The sequence below is a fragment of the Leuciscus leuciscus genome (genome assembly GCF_965113295.1).
Source record: "Leuciscus leuciscus genome assembly, chromosome: 15".
Classification (NCBI taxonomy): domain Eukaryota; kingdom Metazoa; phylum Chordata; class Actinopteri; order Cypriniformes; family Leuciscidae; genus Leuciscus; species Leuciscus leuciscus.
The window spans coordinates 35,600,619-35,619,813 of record NC_138739.1 but is presented as its reverse complement, the minus strand read 5'-3'; the positions used below and the strand labels follow the sequence as shown (position 1 = coordinate 35,619,813).

The 19,195-nt window shown below is 39.0% G+C and overlaps 1 protein-coding gene and 1 long non-coding RNA gene across 9 annotated transcripts in view; one reads left to right on the top strand and one right to left on the bottom strand.

Annotated features, from left to right (window-relative positions):
• The window catches only part of LOC309475255, a 239,290-nt gene that overhangs the window by 132,935 nt on the left and 87,160 nt on the right, over positions 1–19,195 (top strand). The window lies entirely within an intron of this gene.
• The window catches only part of add3a (adducin 3 (gamma) a), a 93,920-nt gene that overhangs the window by 22,493 nt on the left and 52,232 nt on the right, over positions 1–19,195 (bottom strand). For 5 of the 8 annotated variants that reach the window (XM_082137831.1, XM_082137828.1, XM_082137829.1 and 2 more), the window contains one exon: positions 7,161–7,383. In XM_082137831.1, coding sequence (XP_081993957.1) covers positions 7,161–7,355 — 195 coding nt within the window. In that variant the 5' untranslated portion in view covers positions 7,356–7,383. Of the gene's footprint in view, positions 1–7,160; positions 7,384–11,321; positions 11,605–18,131; positions 18,155–19,195 lie in introns of those variants that run through there. The other 3 variants (XM_082137827.1, XM_082137834.1, XM_082137830.1) reach the window with 2 other exon arrangements.

The following is a 19,195-nucleotide window of genomic DNA, read 5'->3' as shown; positions in this document are numbered from 1 at the left end:
AGCAAGCATGAGATTAGAGATGTCTCACACACGGTAATGAAAGCAACATCTCACCGTCTTAAAGACTTTGGTTTTATCCAAAAATCCCTCAAGTCCATTGGAACCTTGAGTAATAATGTTTAAAGAAGGAAATCATTCACAGTGTTTCCCCAACCATTGTGTGTAAGGTGTGTTTTGTTTTTAATTAATTTATGAAGCCACTTTAAACTTTGTCATTACATATTGTTGTATTTTAATGCTATCATAATTCCGTGCAGGCAATTAGCTTACTTTGTTGTAAATAGAAAAATACCGACAATATCACTGCTAAATACCTATAAATATAGTGACCCTAACCCACCACGTATCCGTAACACGCCTGCTCCGTGACACTAGTAGTTTTGGGGGATCTACCACACCCCCGGGGTTCCCACACCTTGGTTAACTTCAAATTCAAGGACCTTTCAAGGACTTTCCAGGTCCAAACCCCTCAAATTCCAGGACTTAATGTGGGAACACATTTCAAGTGAGAGCAAGGTTACATCGTGTTACTTTGTAAGATACATTGTTGCAGTTTTCATGTCAACTATGCAAAAAAGCTTTTTTTTTTTTTGATATTCTGTTTGTCGTATTTCTGTTTTGCATAAAACTGAAGAATATTCGGTACATCCAAAACTGTATTCTAAAATGATCTGATATTAACTGCATGGATTTTACTGAAAAGAGCTTAGGGTCATGTAAACAGAAGTTTTAAGATATATGAATATGCTTTTAAGTTTTTCTTTCCTTATGGGTTTACAACAAGCATCCTATGTAATCTTCTTTGGAGAGCCAAATATCTTGAAACTTGCATTTTCCAGGCATCACGTTTCAGCCTATTTTTGCAATGTTTCACGGTGTGTCTGTGAAACGTTAAGGTACCATCGTAGTAGTTTTGTGCGCGCGTGAACATCATGGCAATGTACAACACAAAGTACCTCACGCTGGAAACACTTAACGTAACGCGTAAATGTACGTAAATCAAGCAAGCTAGTATGCATAGGCCACGAAGTGTTGGCGAAATAACACATTAGCGGACCGGAGGGAATAATATGGAATTTTTTCCAGAAAACTTCTTGCACAAAATAAATTCAAGCACTTTCAAGGACCTGTATCATGTGTGTTTAATTTCAAAAACTTTTTTCTATTTTTTCCAGGTTCACAAACTTTCAAGGATTTCAAGGACCCGTGGGAACCCTGCCCCCCTCCCGCTGAAAAAGAGCCTAGGGTAGTGCTGGGCGGTATGACCAAAAATCCACATCACGGTATTTTTCTATTTTACACCGGTTTCACGGAATATGAAGTTTTTTTTATTTTTTTTTTAAGCATGACTGGGTGTAAAACCCATTTTTCCCTGAGTGAGAGAGGAAATACTGCAGTAGATTGACTTAGAATGCCCTATTTTACTGTCATGAGTGAATATTGTAGAAAAAAAAATCCACACTAGTATTTATACAGGTTTGCCAGGCTGTTTACAAAGAGGTGCCAGCAAGAGGAGCGGCAGAAATAGCGGTTTCCCCGGTAATGGCTGTACACAAAGCAGCAACGCTCATAAACGCTGCTTTATCAGGAAAGATAAAGAAAGATTCAATCGTAATAACAAAGAAACTTTTCTAAAGTCAGTTCACTTCAGATACATTCATATAAAAACACCCGCGCCGCGTTTTGATTTTGAAACGTGCAGTGCTCATGTTTATTCAACGATGTCAATGCCAACCACAAATAGATTTTCCAAAAGGCTGTGTTGATATTGTGAACCAATGTATGGGAAACACTGTAATATCATTTGACAGCTATCAATTATAGTTTAACCTATCCACCTTCAAAGTCACGCTAAGTAACACGTGCATCACCACAGTGCAACAGTGAAAAAGGACCGCGCCGGCGTTACGATCGTTATTAAAGCGACATACACCAGTTTTGCGGTATTTTAAAAATTAATATCATAACAAAAATAAACACCGGTACACCGCCCAGCACTAGCCTAGGGGAAACACTGATTCATAACAAACCAGTGATAAAGCTCGTCTGTAAGATGTGCCGTCATTCTGCACACCTGTTCGGATCAAAGAGTTCAGACTAAAGAATGAATCGCAGACATTGATAGAGTGCTCACATGCTGCGGGTAATAACAGAGGAGATTCATTGACACAACACCTCAGTTATGATGACTTCATTCTTACTGTACAAGTGCACAAAGACTTGTCTTATTACCAGGTGTGAGTAAGTGACAGGATGAGCTGATGCATGCAGAACTTCCTTCAGCACAGTATGCGAGATTGTCACACAGATACGCCCTAAGCAGGCAGAATACATGCAAACACTATGCAAAAACCAGAATAAGAAAGGTAAACAAGTCTTAGCAGGAATGCTCTGTTCACTGATTGCCTGATGGATTTTGCACACAAACTGGCGAGCAGTGGTTAAAAATCAGCTGTTTTAATCTGTCTGACTAGGTTTATGCAAATTGCATGTACTGGGATAAATAATGGCTTTTTAAAGTTGTGTTTATATAGTAATAAGCAATAAGCATCAATCACTAGATTTGCTAAAATTTCAGAGGTCTTAGACATCAAATCTTTGAGAGACACTCAGTTTAGATAACTGGATATCTGTTCTGCTTTGTGCTTGTGTGTAAACTAATCAGTACTTATTACTAATCTAGGGTGAAGCAAACTACACAGGAATCAAATTACTTTGGCCTTTATGTTTGCTTGGTTTTGAACGAGAGCCCAATCCATCAAGCATACACTGAGAAAACAAAGGGAAAGTAAGAAGCCACAAATACATGCCCTTAATACACACATAATAGTCCCAAACTATGGTTATGGGTTAGTTAAAATTTAAACTGTAAAGGTGTGGTCACATTTGCGGTTATTCTAAGAATTTTTGTGCCAGTCAGGAATCTATGAGATTGGGGAAAATCGCTTGAAGGTGAAAAATTTCCCCATGCAGATTTCGCAACACATTCAAGTGGATAATGCGAATTCGCCGTGTTTAACAGAAGAAAGCTTCTTGGTTTGAATGCAACCTTTGTGTAAGTTCTACTACATAAATCACTTACTATTGACTAAAGACAATGGATGTTTTTTTCTTGGAAAATTTTGCAGAGATTTTGCTAACGTGACTGTACTTTAAGTATGAGCAATAGTAATAGTGATGCTTGTGTCTACTACACTATATGGGTGCGAACAAGCACACAAGCAATCTGGGATCAGTTTTGCTGTGTGCAGGTTTCGTTCAGCGAAGTACTTTAGAGGTGAACGGCATGATGAAAGATTAACTGTGGGAATCATCAAACATGCCTCCAAAACAAACCATGCTTGTACAGGGTTACGCCATCACATAAACATGGGCTATTATGCCCACACTTGTCATTAGATCAAAGCGGTGAAGATCTAAGAGCTGTTCATAAAACAAAACACAGTTACTACATTAATATCAAACCACAAAACAGTATCCGCGATGGTGGAAGATGGGCGTTATCTAGCCTTTAAGACATTGTAATGTGGGTCTGAGTCAGTTCTGATATGCTGTTCTGATCAGACAAGGTGAATTTGTTTTAGTAACCCATTCACCTCACTTTATGAGCAGATGGGCGGCTCTTCAAGCGCAACAGTCCGAGCCAAAACTAGCTAAATAAGTACAAAGGTGAGATGGAGATCTCCTGGGCTCTAATTCCCAGTGCGAGTATTAAATTGTGCTTGAATGAGAACTGGCCGCCCGGGACAGGGTATGAACGATCCCGCCTGCCTCTCAGCATGAAATCCTCTCAAACGTGAGGGTCCTGACCAAACCAAACCACAGCGCTCTTGGAAAACAGTTACGACTCTGGGAATGGCATGCTTTAATGCTGAAAATGGAAACAGAGGGGGAGTGGGGGAACTAAAAATAACCCAAGGGAGGAAATTCAAGACAAATTCAATTTTGCCACAACAGTTTAATATCGTTAACATGTTGTTTAACCTCCTAAGCAAATATCCGTCAGAGCAAACCACTATTTTCCCTCGGTTTGCAGAACGGCTTGCGTTAAAACATTGAGATGTCTTCATTTGTTTTGGTTGTGACAGCACAGATGAGGTCTAAGCATAGCAAACTCCGCCCTGCCTATAATAGTCTGACCTTAAACACAGTCTACGGACAGACGTGTAATTTAAGCAGCTCTCTTCTACACGCACACACATGGAAACCCTGATGCTACCGAGAGAGAGAGAGAGAGAGAGAGAGAGAGAGAGAGAGAGAGATAGATATGAAAGAGAGGCTTGTTGAATCGGCTCTGATAGCGCAGACGTAAACACACAGTCCTGTGTGTGCCGATACACCTGCTGCCTACCCTGACTGGCTCCTCTCCATACACCGTGAAGGATGAGTGAGAATAGTATACAGTGTGTCTCAGAAACACGTGCTCGGACAGCTGCTGCTAATAAAGCCCAGCAGGCCATGCCGTAATTAACCGTGCTGTCACACTGCCTCTTGTTTATCATTGCAATGACAGAAAGAATGCATTTCACTTTCAAATACTGACATTAAAGCGCTCAACCGTGCAGATCTGCTCTAGGATGTTGCTTCAAATTCATGTCATGTCTAAGTACAGAATTTAAAAAAAAAAAAAAATTGTATCCTTTCCACCACAAAAACTCTATATATCTTACATTGTGTTTAAAATGTTTACATTTTATAATTAAAACTTGAACATTTATTTTAATATTTATTTTTAAAATGGTTAAAATATTTTTTTTTTTTACAAAAGTGAGGTACGAGTTGGTATTATTTGCGGAGTTAATCGACGGCATGTGACGGCAGATGTCGTCCATACAGCTTAACTTGTATTGAACCCAGAACATTCCTTTAGCAGTATGTGTTTACTGAAATGTCTGCAGGAGTGTAATCTGCGCAGTATGTTCACTGTAATCTCTCCAGTGTGTGTCAACTGTAATCTTGTATGTGTGTTCGCTATAATCTCTCTACTGTAGGTCAGAGGTGCAGGGCTGTGCTTCGATGGCTGGATTGTGTTTATATATATGAGAAGTGGATGTCGGTGGTGTGTGTGTGTGTAATAGGGTGTGGTCTACCAGATGGGTTTTACGGTGCGGCTGTGGCTTTGTGTGTACGATTGAGCTGTAACTCAAAACATCACAACAAACGCACAATTAACTTGCTGACAAACCCACTCATCTGATCAAAATAAACCATAAATCTTTCATTGTGAACAGAGAGGCTGTGTAAGGTGCAAGCGGCTGGGTTCAAAACTAACTTTAGAAGTTCATGCCAAGCTTTGAATGTAAACTTCACGGTGGCATGCCGTTTATTCAAAACCACACGGCTCGAGACAACCTGTAAAACTTGTACATTAAAAGCACATTCTTGCAGATTAAATCGGTGGAAAAGTGGAAAACATCCCTGTACAGTGCAAACAGACCAAAACATTTGCTTTAACAAAATTGTGTACATAAGTCTTGTTTTCGGTGTGCACTGGAACATTTGTTTACACTTTAAAAACTATTTTCACCCTAAAAACTATTTTCACTCTGAAACGGCAAGTAAATTTCACAAATAATAAAAAAAAATTAAATAAAAAAAAGGCAAGTAACCCAAATAATTAAACATGAATTTACCTGAAATCGTATTTTCTTGTAAAAAAATTATGTTTAATAAAATTGTCCCAAATAGCATGAGAGCAAATGTTATATTGATTTTATACAACAGTTCAAAAAGTTAATATCGTGATACATTTCAGACACAATATTGTCTGCTTTTGCTGAATAGCGCGGTTTCGTTTCACTTTCGTTTGCCGTTTCGTTTGCCGTATGTAACAGAAGTTGCAGCTCTTTTCAACTGGACAGTGTGGTGTTCGCACCAGTGCAACCTCTTGTCGCCCATTTGGTCGCAGTCTGGAGCCCTACTTGCATAAAGTGTGGCTCTTGTCCAGGTCCTTTTTCCTTCAACTTCATAGAAGCCAAAGTTACGCTAGATTGTAATGCCGGTCAGATTTCTCGCTCAACCATCATGCGTCTCTGTTATGTGCACAGCTGCACGCCACAGACTGTCCAGGCGCCTTTTGCGTTACGCCAACGTTACGTTATCAATTAACATTTAGAAAATCGATTTTTGCCGCTGAAGCCTAAAAGTTTGTGATGCCTATTTGATGCTTTTCTCATTTAACACTGTTACGTCCCTGTATTGCATGTGTGTGTTTTTTTTTTTGTTTCTCTCCCCGCTTCTCGTTTACTTTCACTTCTTAGGTACCCGTGATTGGTCCAATAATCTGTCAATCATTATCAGCGCTGACGTGATCAATCATATCTGTTGCCAATGGGAAAAGACCACCTCGGATAAAAGAGAACGCCAGACGTTTCTTCCCCCCCACGCGGCTTTCTGTTGATACCTTGCACAAATTACCCTGCTGTTATTGCTGTAACCCTTTTGTTTGTGTGTTGCTTGATTTTAGTGTATGCGTAAATTCTTCTTGTATTCGTTTCTTTTGTTTTAAGTAACTTGAGTACACAGTGTCCCACTGTATGTTACTAGTCCTGAAAGAGGCGGACAGGTAAGAACGTCACGTGACATACACTGCAACACGAAGTGTTTTTTGAGTTGTCTAGTACACTAGGGTAGGGGCAAGTGCCACTACATGTACTTTTGGTTTTGGGTAGTTAGTGAAGATTAGATAGGGCGTCATGGACGCTGAAGAACTTTGTTTTCTTTCTTTATTTTCTTAGTTAGGATTAGAGGTTATTTAAAAGTTAGACTTCGTTTGGTTTTGTTACTTTCTTTTCTTTGGCGCCGTCCACGTCCCCTCTTCCTCTTTGTGGTATTGACTATCTTACAGAAATTCTGTATCCACTGTATATATTTATCTATATTCTTTATGTGTTTGTCTTACTTCACTTTTGCCTATAACCTTGTTGTACTGAATAAAGGTATTGCACAGTTACCTGGATTGGTGGGTCTTTGTACAACATATAGATTATATATGTTTCTCTTTAATGTCCATTTTAAATGTTTGACCCACGAACCCCTAGACTATATCGGGGGTCGTAACAAACACAATAAAGACTTTAAGTTGTCTTTTGCGGGCAATTCCTCAGCTAAATTCGGGAAAATAGTTTTTTTTTTAACAATGAGTGTTTGTGTTTTCTTACTGGACTCTGTAGTATCTGTGTGACTCTTTTCTTCTGCTCCATCATGTTGAAGTCTTGTCGCAGGTCGGGTGACATGTTGCGTGCACGCAGGTATTCGGGGTCATTTTCATTGATCCGGTCGAAGTAACCCTCCCGTTTCCCCACGCTGGGGGGTGGAGGGGTTGTCACCACCCCCTGTCTCGACTCACCACTCATCTCTACTGTACTGTCCTGCTGTTTTCACCTGGAAAGAAAGAAAAATTTATAAATACTTATTATTGCACATCCCTAGTAAACACAAAACAATCTATTTCCACTCACTGAATGAAAAAAAAAACCTGTGAGAGGAAGCCTGTGCACTTCATTTGACAGGCAAAACAGTCTCGATCACTAATGCTCTGAGGACAAACCCATCATCCCACACAAACATCACATAAGTCCACCGATCAATACAATCAAAAAACAGGCAACCGCACATAAGCTGAACTCACTTGCTGAGAGTATCACTATTCACAATGGACCTTGTTCTTTGTTCACCCTCAACAAAAAGAAGAGAGTGGCTGTCCCGCCAACAGTGAAGGGTGGCGTCAGGTCAACCAACAGGAGGGCAGCGCTATCCTATTACACTATCAGGTTTAGTTAGGCCTGATTTTTGGTCTCTCTCTCTCTCTCTCTCTCTCTCACACACACACACACACACACACACACTGTTGTCCCAGCTATTTGGATTTCTCTCTCTTGTTTGAGTAAAGCTGCAGAGTATTAAAACTTAAAAATGAATTTCTCCAGATGGCACACTACCGTTCAGAAGTTTGGGGTTTGTAAGATACTTTTATTCAGCAAGGATGCATTAAATTGATCAAAAGTGACAGAAAAGACATTAATAATGTTACAAAAGATTTATATTATTTCAAATGAATGCTGTTCTTTTGAACTTTCTATTCATCAAAGAAGCCTGAAAAAAAAAGAAAAAAAAATGTATCACGGTTTCCAAAAAAATATGAAGCTGCACATCTGTTTTTTTTTTTAGTTAATAAGTAGAAATGTTTCTTGAGCATCACATCATTATATCAGAATGATTTCTGAAGGATCATGTGACTGAAGACTGGAGTAATGATGCTGAAAATTCACCTTTGCATCACAGGAATAAATTACATTTTTAAATATATTGAAAAAGAAAAGTTATTTTAAATTGCAATAATATATCAAAATATTGCTGTTTTTACTGTAATTTTGATCAAATAAATACAGCTTTGGTGAACATATGAAACTTCTTTCAAAAACAATAAAAAAATCGTACCAACCTGGCAACCCAAACTTTGTATTTAAGGACATGATTTGATCATTTTATTGTCCAACGGGTGAAAAAAGTTGATTTGATTGATTAGAAAAGTAACAGCACACCTCTCCTGAATAAGCAGCATTATTTGAAGCACCATTCATGTCTGTAACATGAATATGTGATGAGTTAAATTGGTAGTTTAACACTACTTGGCGTTAATAGTCTTAGTAGTGACCACTGAAACCAGACATTCAGCTGGGACTGTTGTAAAATCACTTCTGCTGTTGCTCCAGACTGTGTCAGGCATTTTCCCAGGCCTCAGTAAAGAGCTTTCACCTGTACTTCTGTGTTTTCACACTCACTCTCTTCCCCACTTCATTCTGCAGGGGCGGGTGGGTTTCTTTTCTCCGCTGTACGTTGCTAAGCTGCTCATTCAGGTCAAATGGCACTTGGAAAGATGGTTCAGATTAGAGACACACAACTCTGCCAGAAACACACACACACGCACACACGCACACACACACACACACACACACACACACACACACACACACACATCTGCACAGGGTGGGCTACATAAAAGCCCAAGCCAACAGGAAGCAATACTTCACCACACGTTTAGGTACGTGCTCTACGCACACATGCAAAACTTACAGCATCAAATAGCCCTATTAACCTGATTAAGAGTTGCATTCTAGGTTAAAAAGTCAAATAAACACACACACACACACACACACACACACACACACACACACACACACACATAAACAAATGCAAACTCTACAATAGATCTGAGCACATCTGACTAACAGGAACAAGGAAGCTTTAAGGGGACGACGCTTAAGTTTATTATGCTGTCAAGACAACAAGCCACATGTGCACACAAGACTCACGCGTTTCAACTTATGATGCAATAATCAAACCTAGCGAGCCCTGGCTGCAACTGTCGTGTGCTGACAGATGACGACAACTCTGACACACCCACCCAGAAACACAACACGAAGGCAGCAAAGCCTGAAAGGCAGAACTACGAACCACACTAAACAATGACAACAACAGCAGGTGGGCGGATCTCACCAGACAATAACCACAATATACGTCCCTTCAAGACCCAAAAAATACAAATTCGGTTCACTCAACCTCATGTCGTTTCAAACCTGAGGTATGACTACCTTTCAAAACAAAAAAAAAATGTATAATTGTTGCTTATTTCGATAAAAATTTAAGTGGAAAAGAGTTTACTACGAGTTCTCAAATGGTTAGACTATGGGACCCACATTTTCCCATGGTCATTAAGCCACAATTGTAGGCGCCTCATCATTTGTGTGTGTAATTAAAGAGTGTGCAATACAAGCACAGTTCAACATCTGACAGGACAGGAAAGTTCGTTTTAATGATGTGAGACTTTTTATTTAGTAACAAGTTACGAAAATAACATTAGAATAATGACAATGACATAAAGCCTGACATCTAATCTGACCGCAGATACTGAATCAGGACAACGGCACTCTTCGCTTAAATGCGTCTGACGGAAGAATCAACAGCTTTTTCAGTCTTTCGAATCAAAGTCTTGATACAAAAATAAATAAATAACTAAATGCAGCTTTGGTGAGCATCAGAGACTGCTTACTGACCCCAAACTTTTGAAAGATAATGTAGTTGTATGCTACTTTTGAGGCTTGACGGTGTAATTTTTGCGTGAACTAACCATTAAAAACTTTCCACCATCTGTTGAAAAAAACAACTGCATAATGGAATTATAATCTGCTAAATATGAATCTGGATCTGAATCTACTGGGACAGGCGGCAGATGTCCTGTACATGAAATTATATAACCCTGCCTGTCAATCTCAGCTTATCGACTGCTTTATGCAAAGCAGTGTGTTGATTTGGGACGTGTTGCTGATTGCCCCAAACCGTCATCGTGAGTGTCTGATGAAAATAAAATAAAAAGTGTGGGAAATGGGGAGGATCCTCAATCCTCACTTATAACAGCTGTTCGGCAGGCAATAATGAACTGCTGTGCGGGATTTCTCTCACACATGCACAGAGATCAGTGCTGTAATAACAGAAAGGACATTAGTAATACAATAGCCACAGAAGACAATAAAATACACTACAGGGACACCGGCAGTACGAGTCACAAGATTCACAGTGTGCACTACAGTCAATGCCTCATTGTGTTACTGCTTTCTCTCTCACAGCTTAGATTCAGTTTGACATGAGTCCCATTTCAGACAGCAGTCACCCTCAAATGAACCATCACAATCACTACTTACCATTCACAGCGGGTCAGACTGACCTGAGGACTGTGTGTGAACCTTTAACATACACTAACTGATGATAAATCAGAGTAAAAAACGGCAACATTATATTTAGCGAATGTCATGTGACATTTATATATATTTTTTAAGTGAGTCTTAAGCTCCCTGAAGTACCTTTGAGGCAACTGTACAATATGCGTGTTTCCTCCCTCCCACACCCCCTCATCATCGTCGGTATGCCGTACTATTTCTCTCTTTATCTTTAGCAGAACTATAAATAGCGCGCGAGAGATTTTCAGACTCAGATTTCAGGGTCTCGCGCTCAGAATAGCGGACTGTCGGCGCGCGAGGGGGTGTGTGCGTGCTCGCGCAGAAAATAACGACAAAGCAAGATTTAAAAAAAGCACAAAATTACATGATAGGATGCAAAAAAATAGTGCTTTAAGGTTACAAAAATAGTGATGGTTGACGAATAAGACCTTTACATCTTTTTTTTTGACGCTGTTGTGATTTCAGGCGGCGATATTTGTAGTTTACTTAATCATTCAAATTGACTTTAAACGACAATGCAGGCTTAAATAGTAACCCAGAAAAGAAAACGGAGTGGTTTTCCAGAACTTGTGCCGTTAAACTCACCTGTTTGATCCTCACAGAGTGAAAGTCCAGTGAGCGCTCGAGCGCATCTCTTTCATTCCCGCCTCGAGAATCCCAGATTACCTCGGAGGATTAAACACGACAAAAACAGTCCCAAAACTCCACAATTCCACTCAGTAAAGCGCACAAAGCAACCCTCACACTCCTCTTCCCTCGTAAATAGGGGATTTTCGCCTGTAGTGTGCGTGTGTGTGTGTGTATGTTTGTACGTGGGAGTCTGTTTGCGAGGATCTGCTTCAGTAGTGAGAGAAACTGAAGTGGTCATGTGACCTACTAATCCGGCCCCTTCACTGAGCGCACAAATCTAATCGGCCAATCAGAACGTAGGATATCCACTGTGCCCCGCCCACTCGTGTCCCAGCTAGAAGAATTAAAGGTCAGTGTTTACGATACTGTGTGTGTGTGTGTGTGTGTGTGTGTGTGTGTGAGAGAGATAAAGTTACAGTATGACACAAATCCACACTATAACCGAATTATCCTCATAGCTCGCCTCACACACAGGCAATCTACACATAGATGTGAGCAGGACACTGTTAAAGCATTAGATTCTTTCATTAGCAGCTGGAACACAGCTGTGATTCACAGTAACCTTGTGTGCCCGTTTTATCGGCAACACAAAATATGAGCAACGAACAGCAAAGTTTGATTCAATCAATGTTTTGGGTTCAATACAAGTTCATCAATATCGACAGCATCTGTGATAGACAATCATTCTGACTCTTCATCCCATTAGTTTATAAAACCAGGCAAAAAAAAAAAACAAAAAAAAAACATGCAGCTGATATTTATGTTAAAGCACTACTTGTATTAATTCTTTCAAACAAAAGTGTGTTTTATTTGAGATGTTAAGTTGTCAAAATCATTCTTTTCGCAGTGGGACTACTTGTCTAGGTGGATGTACTTCTGATATCATTGCGTATATTATGCAAAAACTTCTGTATTCATTGTCTTTACATGGTTTTAACAGGAGTAATAAATACTGGATATAATTGTGCAAACAATTTTTATCACACGACTAGTCCCATAGGTGTATTTTACACATATTTTGGTGCAGTGTCTTGACCCATACATACACTTGTGTTTAAAGCGCATTACTTTAAATGTTTTTACAAACAATTCAATTATGTACTAGTCAGCTAGTAGTGCTTTGAATATAAATGATCATTTGAAAATTGCATGACGTAAGGAATATAATTTCCGGGTGCAATCCTTCACTTGTTTCAACTGTGAATACCATCTCAACTTACATTTATGAGCACTATTCATTCATACATATATAACATATTACATTACATATATAATCTCATGGTGTATATACCTGCAGTCTTTGGGCTCACGGCATCATGGACACCAATATTTTAACGATTCATAAAAGATGAATCACTGTCTGGCCATCTGGGATTTCGGTATGGAGATAAAGGTTAGGATCGTGATTTCAACACACTGTGAGAGTGTATATTAGTACCATTTGTTGTTTGCTTTTGGCATCTGATAGTGTTTTGGACCTGGAAACAGTGACGTGTGACGTCAGAATTAATGAGCAGATTGGCCTCTGAAAGCATCCAGCACAACTAATTAAACAAAAATATTAAACTAGTTTCCCACGACTTGCCGTCCAGAGGGTTGGAGACACTTTATAACACATACTGATATTGATAACTTGCATACTCTTCTAGTCGGAGTGTGTCAGCGTGTGAATTCACAGATAAAACATGAGGTCAAGGTTAGCATGGCACAGTTAAGCATCTGCATATAGATGCCATAACAACATTCTGGGGATAAGCATCTTTAACAAGACATGTTATTTTTTTAATCTGTCCCGTCAAACAAAGGGTTCTGCAAATGTAGAGTGAGGCATACAAACTCAGCTCAAGAGAAGACAGACACATCAGACAACGATATCGCAATCATAAATCTTGTTTTCATGTCAACGTAAACAGATAAACATAACTCACACACACATCTTATCTCAGATGGCATCAGGGAAGTAAGGATCACTCCTCCTTTATTACTGTTGTGACAAACCAAACATAGTCTATAACAGACCGAACCGACACAAATCCAAACCAGAATATCAGGAGAATTGTGGGTGTGATCTGTAAACTTGGGCCAGTAAGCGAACCATCCAGTACACCATAGCAATTACCCAGAATATCCTAGCAACACCTTAGCAACACATTAGAAACACCTTAGCAACACCTTAGCAACACCTTAGCATCGTGCCATTTAAGAAAATGTAACACTTTACAATGTTTCAATTGTTAACCTGAACTAATAATGAACAATACTTCTAGAGCATGTATTCATCTTAGTCAGAGGTCATTTTAACTTATATTACATTTTTTAATTCCAAAGTATTTTTAAACATCTGTTAATGCACTGTGATCTAACATGAACAAACAATGAACAGATTAGATTTATACTAACATTAACTAAGCCCATCGTGATTGGGAATTTTGTTCTGATGATTAATTGTCATTCAAATAATTGCAATAAAAAGTTTTTTTTGTTACTTTATATAATAATAAAATGTATCATTAAAATATGCCCATGATTGCCCATATGTGTGCATGTGTGTTAGATGTGATTAATCTATTTGACAGCGCTAATTATTTAGTTATGTATAATAACTATAAATAGCAAAAATAAAAAAAATGTGGATGGAAAAACATGATACTGCACTATTATCTCAAATAACTGCGATTAGATCGAATAGCCACAATCAGACAATTAATCAATAACTGCGACAGGCCTAACGCTAACATAGATTAAGAAATGCTTTAAAAAAAAAAAAATGGTCATGTTAGCGAATGCATTCACTAATGTTAACAAATGAGACCTTATTGTAAAGTGTTACCGAAAATGTAAAAATCGAGTGCATTTTAATGACAGCATTCGGATATGATCACTGATCAATGGCGAAGTGAACCAATAACTAACTTTCAGCAATGACAGAGACAGACTATAAATAAATGGTTTCCATGCGAGTTCACGAAAGTCCAGTGGGAGGACAGTCAGTCAGATTGACAGCCAGAGGACAGAGAGGAATTCCTGCGAGCCGGCAAAACCGAGCGGAAAATCTTTGTCTCGTGGTTTGGCCTGCAAATAAAGTCTCACTTTTATGAGTCTATGCCCTGTTATCGCTCCCTTTCCCACAATTCTCTCTGCCTACTATTTGACTAGAGTAATACCAACAGAACAGGTGCAAGTGTGTGCGCGTAATTCCCAGTGTCCTTACGCAAACAGACGCCATTCACTGTTTACACTCTCTGATGGCGCTGATGTGTGCGGTGCCGTACGGTCCTCTCGTTCTGTCCCATTTCCCGTAGGTATCCTTATTGCATGCATTCTGACATGCAAAAATGTCAGAATGCAAACAAGTCATCGCAGACCACTTTACCCTCTAATAACAGGCATCCGGGCCTTGCACATGGTTCTTACACACTAGGTTTGAAACAACATTTAACCATGTTTGCGTTCAGTGTGAAACCTACTGTTTGCACTGATATAAACTGTAAAATATTGCCCACAATTGTGGCTTTACGACACACAGACACGTTGCGATATCAAATCAGGCCATCATTTCTCATGTTCCGTCAAAGCGCGCGTCTTTTTGTGTGATATCTCAGGGAAGGGCAGAATCATTGTGGCCAGAGGCTAATATTTAACCCACCCTGACTTTTGAACAACGGAGACAGTGTATGTCGAACAACTCTTCCACACAAACACAGACATTTAAATGACACTCTTACTGAACCTGCACATAAACTTGGAACTGGGACAAATTCATTAAACTGGTGATCTCAAGCATTTCAGAAGATCATGAAGACACACATACGGTTTAAGAGAGACTGTTGGATGTGGTATTGAGGAATAGAAATGAATTCATTAGGTAAACTAGTTCTGGAGTTGGTAGTGAAACTAGATGGGTAAATGCAAACATAATGATCTAGACAAAGACATTAAAAGCAAAATCCTGTGTGTCTTTAAAGGGTTAGTTCACCCAAAAAAATGAAAATTCTGTCATCAATTACTCACCCTCATGTCATTCCAAACCTGTAAGACATTCGTTCATCTTCAGAACACAAATGAAGATCGTTTTAATGAAATCCGAGAGCTTTCCGTCCCTCCACTGACAGTCTACGCAACTACCACTTTCAAGACCCAGAAAGGTAGTAAAGACTAGAGGTCGACCGATCGATCGTTTTTGCAAAAATCCATACCGAGAGTTTTTCCGGGTTGCGTCCATTGCTAAAGCGGCTGAGAAGGGTGCGCTGTCATTATACAGTATGAGGGCGGCTTCTAGAGGCAAAAAAACCCCCTATTACTAACACCTCGTGGAGTTTGTTTTGACAGCATGGGCAAACTTATCGTTATCGGTAAAATCCACTATCGGTTGACCTCTAATAAAGACATCATTAATAATCATCAAATAATCCATGTGATTTATGAATTAAATCATTGAGATTAATATTTTGTAAATAAAGTGTAAATTATGTTTGTTTTTTTTCGCAAACAAAGCACTCGCTTCATAAAATTGAGGTTAAACCACTGGAGTCACATGAATTACTTTAAAGGAACACGCCGATTTTTTGGGTCCGTATCCCCCAGAGTTAGATAAGTCCATTCATACCCTTCTCATCTCCGTGCGTGCCATAACTCTGTCTGACGCACCCACCGCTAGCCTAGCTTAGCACAAATACTGGAGGTAAACGGCTCCAGCTAGCATACTACTCCCAATAAGTGACAAAATAACGCCAACATTTTGCTATTTTTTCCTATTTACATGTTGTGATTTGTATAGTCACAGCGTGTACAAATAACAAGGTCACATGAGACACAGCCATCTTCTAACCGTATACATACTGGGAACTATATTCTCAGAAGGCGAACTCTGAGCGAACTCTCTGCTCCTCACCACAGGGCTTCTCAGGTGCTGCGAGCAAATCACTCCGCCTAAGTAGCAGTTCTTCACCTTCTGAGAATATAGTTCCCAGTATGTATATGGTTAGAAGGCGGCTGTGTCTCTCATTAGCAATCGTGCCATGCTTCATACCACAGTCATGTTACAAACATCAATGTATTCATATTCATCCATAAACATTATTACATTTTACATTTACATTTATGCATTTGGCAGACGCTTTTATCCAAAGCGACTTACATTGCATTATCCTATACATTTATACTTAGGTATGTGCAATCCCCTGGGATCGAACCCACAACCTTGCGTTGTTAACGCAATGCTCTTACCACTGAGCTACAGGAAAGCTATTAGATCAATCGGCATGACAACAAGTTCCATAATTCCGATTACGATCATCAACCTACGCCTTTTTTATTGTAAGAGGTTAGCGACCCTTAGCGGCGAAAAAAAATAATATTGTAGCTTTAAAGGGGTGGTTGATTATGATTTCACTTTTCTAACTTTAGTTACTGTGTAATGTTGCTGTTTGAGCATAAACAATATCTGCAAAGTTACAACGCTCAAAGTTCAAAGCAAAGGAAGATATTAGCTTTTGAAGAAAATGCTTTTTAAGGACTATAACACATGGCTGGTAGACACTACACGAACTTCCTCCCGGGTCAGTGACATCACAAACCCTAAAATTTACATAAACCCCACCACCGGGAACACGATTTATAGATTAACATGACAGAAAATATGCTAATCAATGACTAGAAGATAACTACACATAAGCTCCATAAATTCAATAACTAAATGTTGTCTACATGTTGTCACTTCTTCTTGAGTCTCTCCATCTTTGTCCAACTCCGGTTTGAACATAAAAGACTAAAAGTTTTGGAAATATTCACCGCATGTCTGTGTGGTAATCAAAGCTCTTGTAGCTCCGCCCTCTGTGCCGGGAGCAGCAGCTCATTTGCATTTCAAGGGACACACACACAAAAACAGTGCTTTTTGCTCACCCTTAAAAAGTTACAATTTTAACATGCAATATAAAAAATATCTGTTGGGTATTTTGAGCTAAAACTTCACATACATCAAAGACTTATTTTACATCTTGTGAAAAGGGCATTATACCATTCCTTTAATGGCGGGGAAATGTTGTCTCATAAATTATGGAAAATTCCATCAATGGCAGAGAAAGAGTTAATAGTTTGACTTTGTTAGCTTGTGTGTGTGAACTTAAAATGTGTCTGAACTTACAATGTCTCTGAAAATATTTATGTCCTTATGGCTGCTGCTGCTGCTTGGATGGTTGTATTAGTATTCTTGCATATCAGTATCAAATTCTTGTGCTTGTCAGTCAGTCAGCCAGACAGTAAAGTTCATGGCTGATGTATGAGCGTGTGCCAAGATCCGCCTGTAGCGCCGCAGCTCCTGGAGGGCAACATCACCTGATAGCCTTCAACAAATTCCCCAAGTGTAGTAAGCGTAACATACAGGGCAGCAGACCAGAAAACATGCACACAGTAGATAAACAGACTCTTTGTATGTTGTCATATTTTGGATTCTAAAAAGACAACCATTAATAGTTACCATGGGAATGAACAAATAGTAAACAAGTCTTCTGAATGCGCAACCATGTCAACTTAACTACAAATAGGCCTAGATATTAAAATGTGAGCTGGATAAGTGACATTGCCTTCATATTTTGTCCGAAATCTGACCTGGTCAGGGAGTAAAAGGTAATATTTCCTGCTAGGTGCACCAAGTTTTACAAAAACAGCGGATGCAGCTTGACAAATACTGTAGTTTTCACTCAGTCGTGACCTCTCCATGATTGTGAGTTTTATCTAGAGAGAGTTCCTCAGGGGAAATAATTTTACCTTGAACTGTTTGAGTTGAGTTGATTTCCGATTGTTTTAATTCAATCCGAGTCAGAGCATCACAGGGCGGATGAAAGACTTTAAAGGGGACATAATGGAAAACAGGATTTTCCTTGCTCCTTTCCTTAAAATAAGAGTCTGATGTACAATGTTGTCATACTTTCAAGTTCACAAATGTAAAGCCCCCTCCCAAGTCCATCCAGACCTGAAAACTTGCAAAACTACAAAATAAATTAAAAATCACAAGATGGTTAAGTGTAGAATATGGCCACTTTTAAGCAAAGAAGTTATCTAAAACTTTTAAAGCTTGAATAAAACACTGTACATTCTCATCTTGTTACAGATCTGAGTTTAATAAGCAATATTTTCTATCCTTTTATTCTCAACGCTGATCAAAGCCTTTTCTTAATAAAGCAGTGCCAACATTAATTTCATACCAATAACCTGTAAACTCGCTTTCTCATTCATGCTTAGGGATTATGTAATAGCTGATGACAAAAGGAGACATGCTGCTCTTTTGATCACAAAAGCTGCAAAAAAGACGTCAGACGGTAATTTAGAATTAGAATAACAGAGATTGCAACCTTTCAAACTTGCAATGAAATTAGACACTTCATTCAGACACTCCAGAAAGTGATTCTGAAGACATATATAAAAGTAAGTCTATAGTTTATAAATCACCAAACAAACCAAACCTCATTCGAAGGTCGATGTTACTTGTCCTGAGCCATATTATTTTGCTGGGCTTTTTTCACTGTCTTTAATTTTTCAATTAAAGATAGACTAAACATGTATGCACACTGAACCACATTATTAATTAAGAGTTGATTAATTAGTCCAGTGGTTCCCAACCTTTTTTTGTCTGAGACCCCCTTTTCCCCAAGAAAATATTTTAGGGCCCCCCTTCACATTTAATGATATTATCGCTCTTGTAAGCTTGCAGCAAGGATGACAAAATATGTTGTTTTCAAACAAACGGTATGTTTACTATAACCAGATGTTTATGCACAAATAATAGCCTATAATATTGAAAATACAATAACAAAAACATCAGTAGGCCCTTT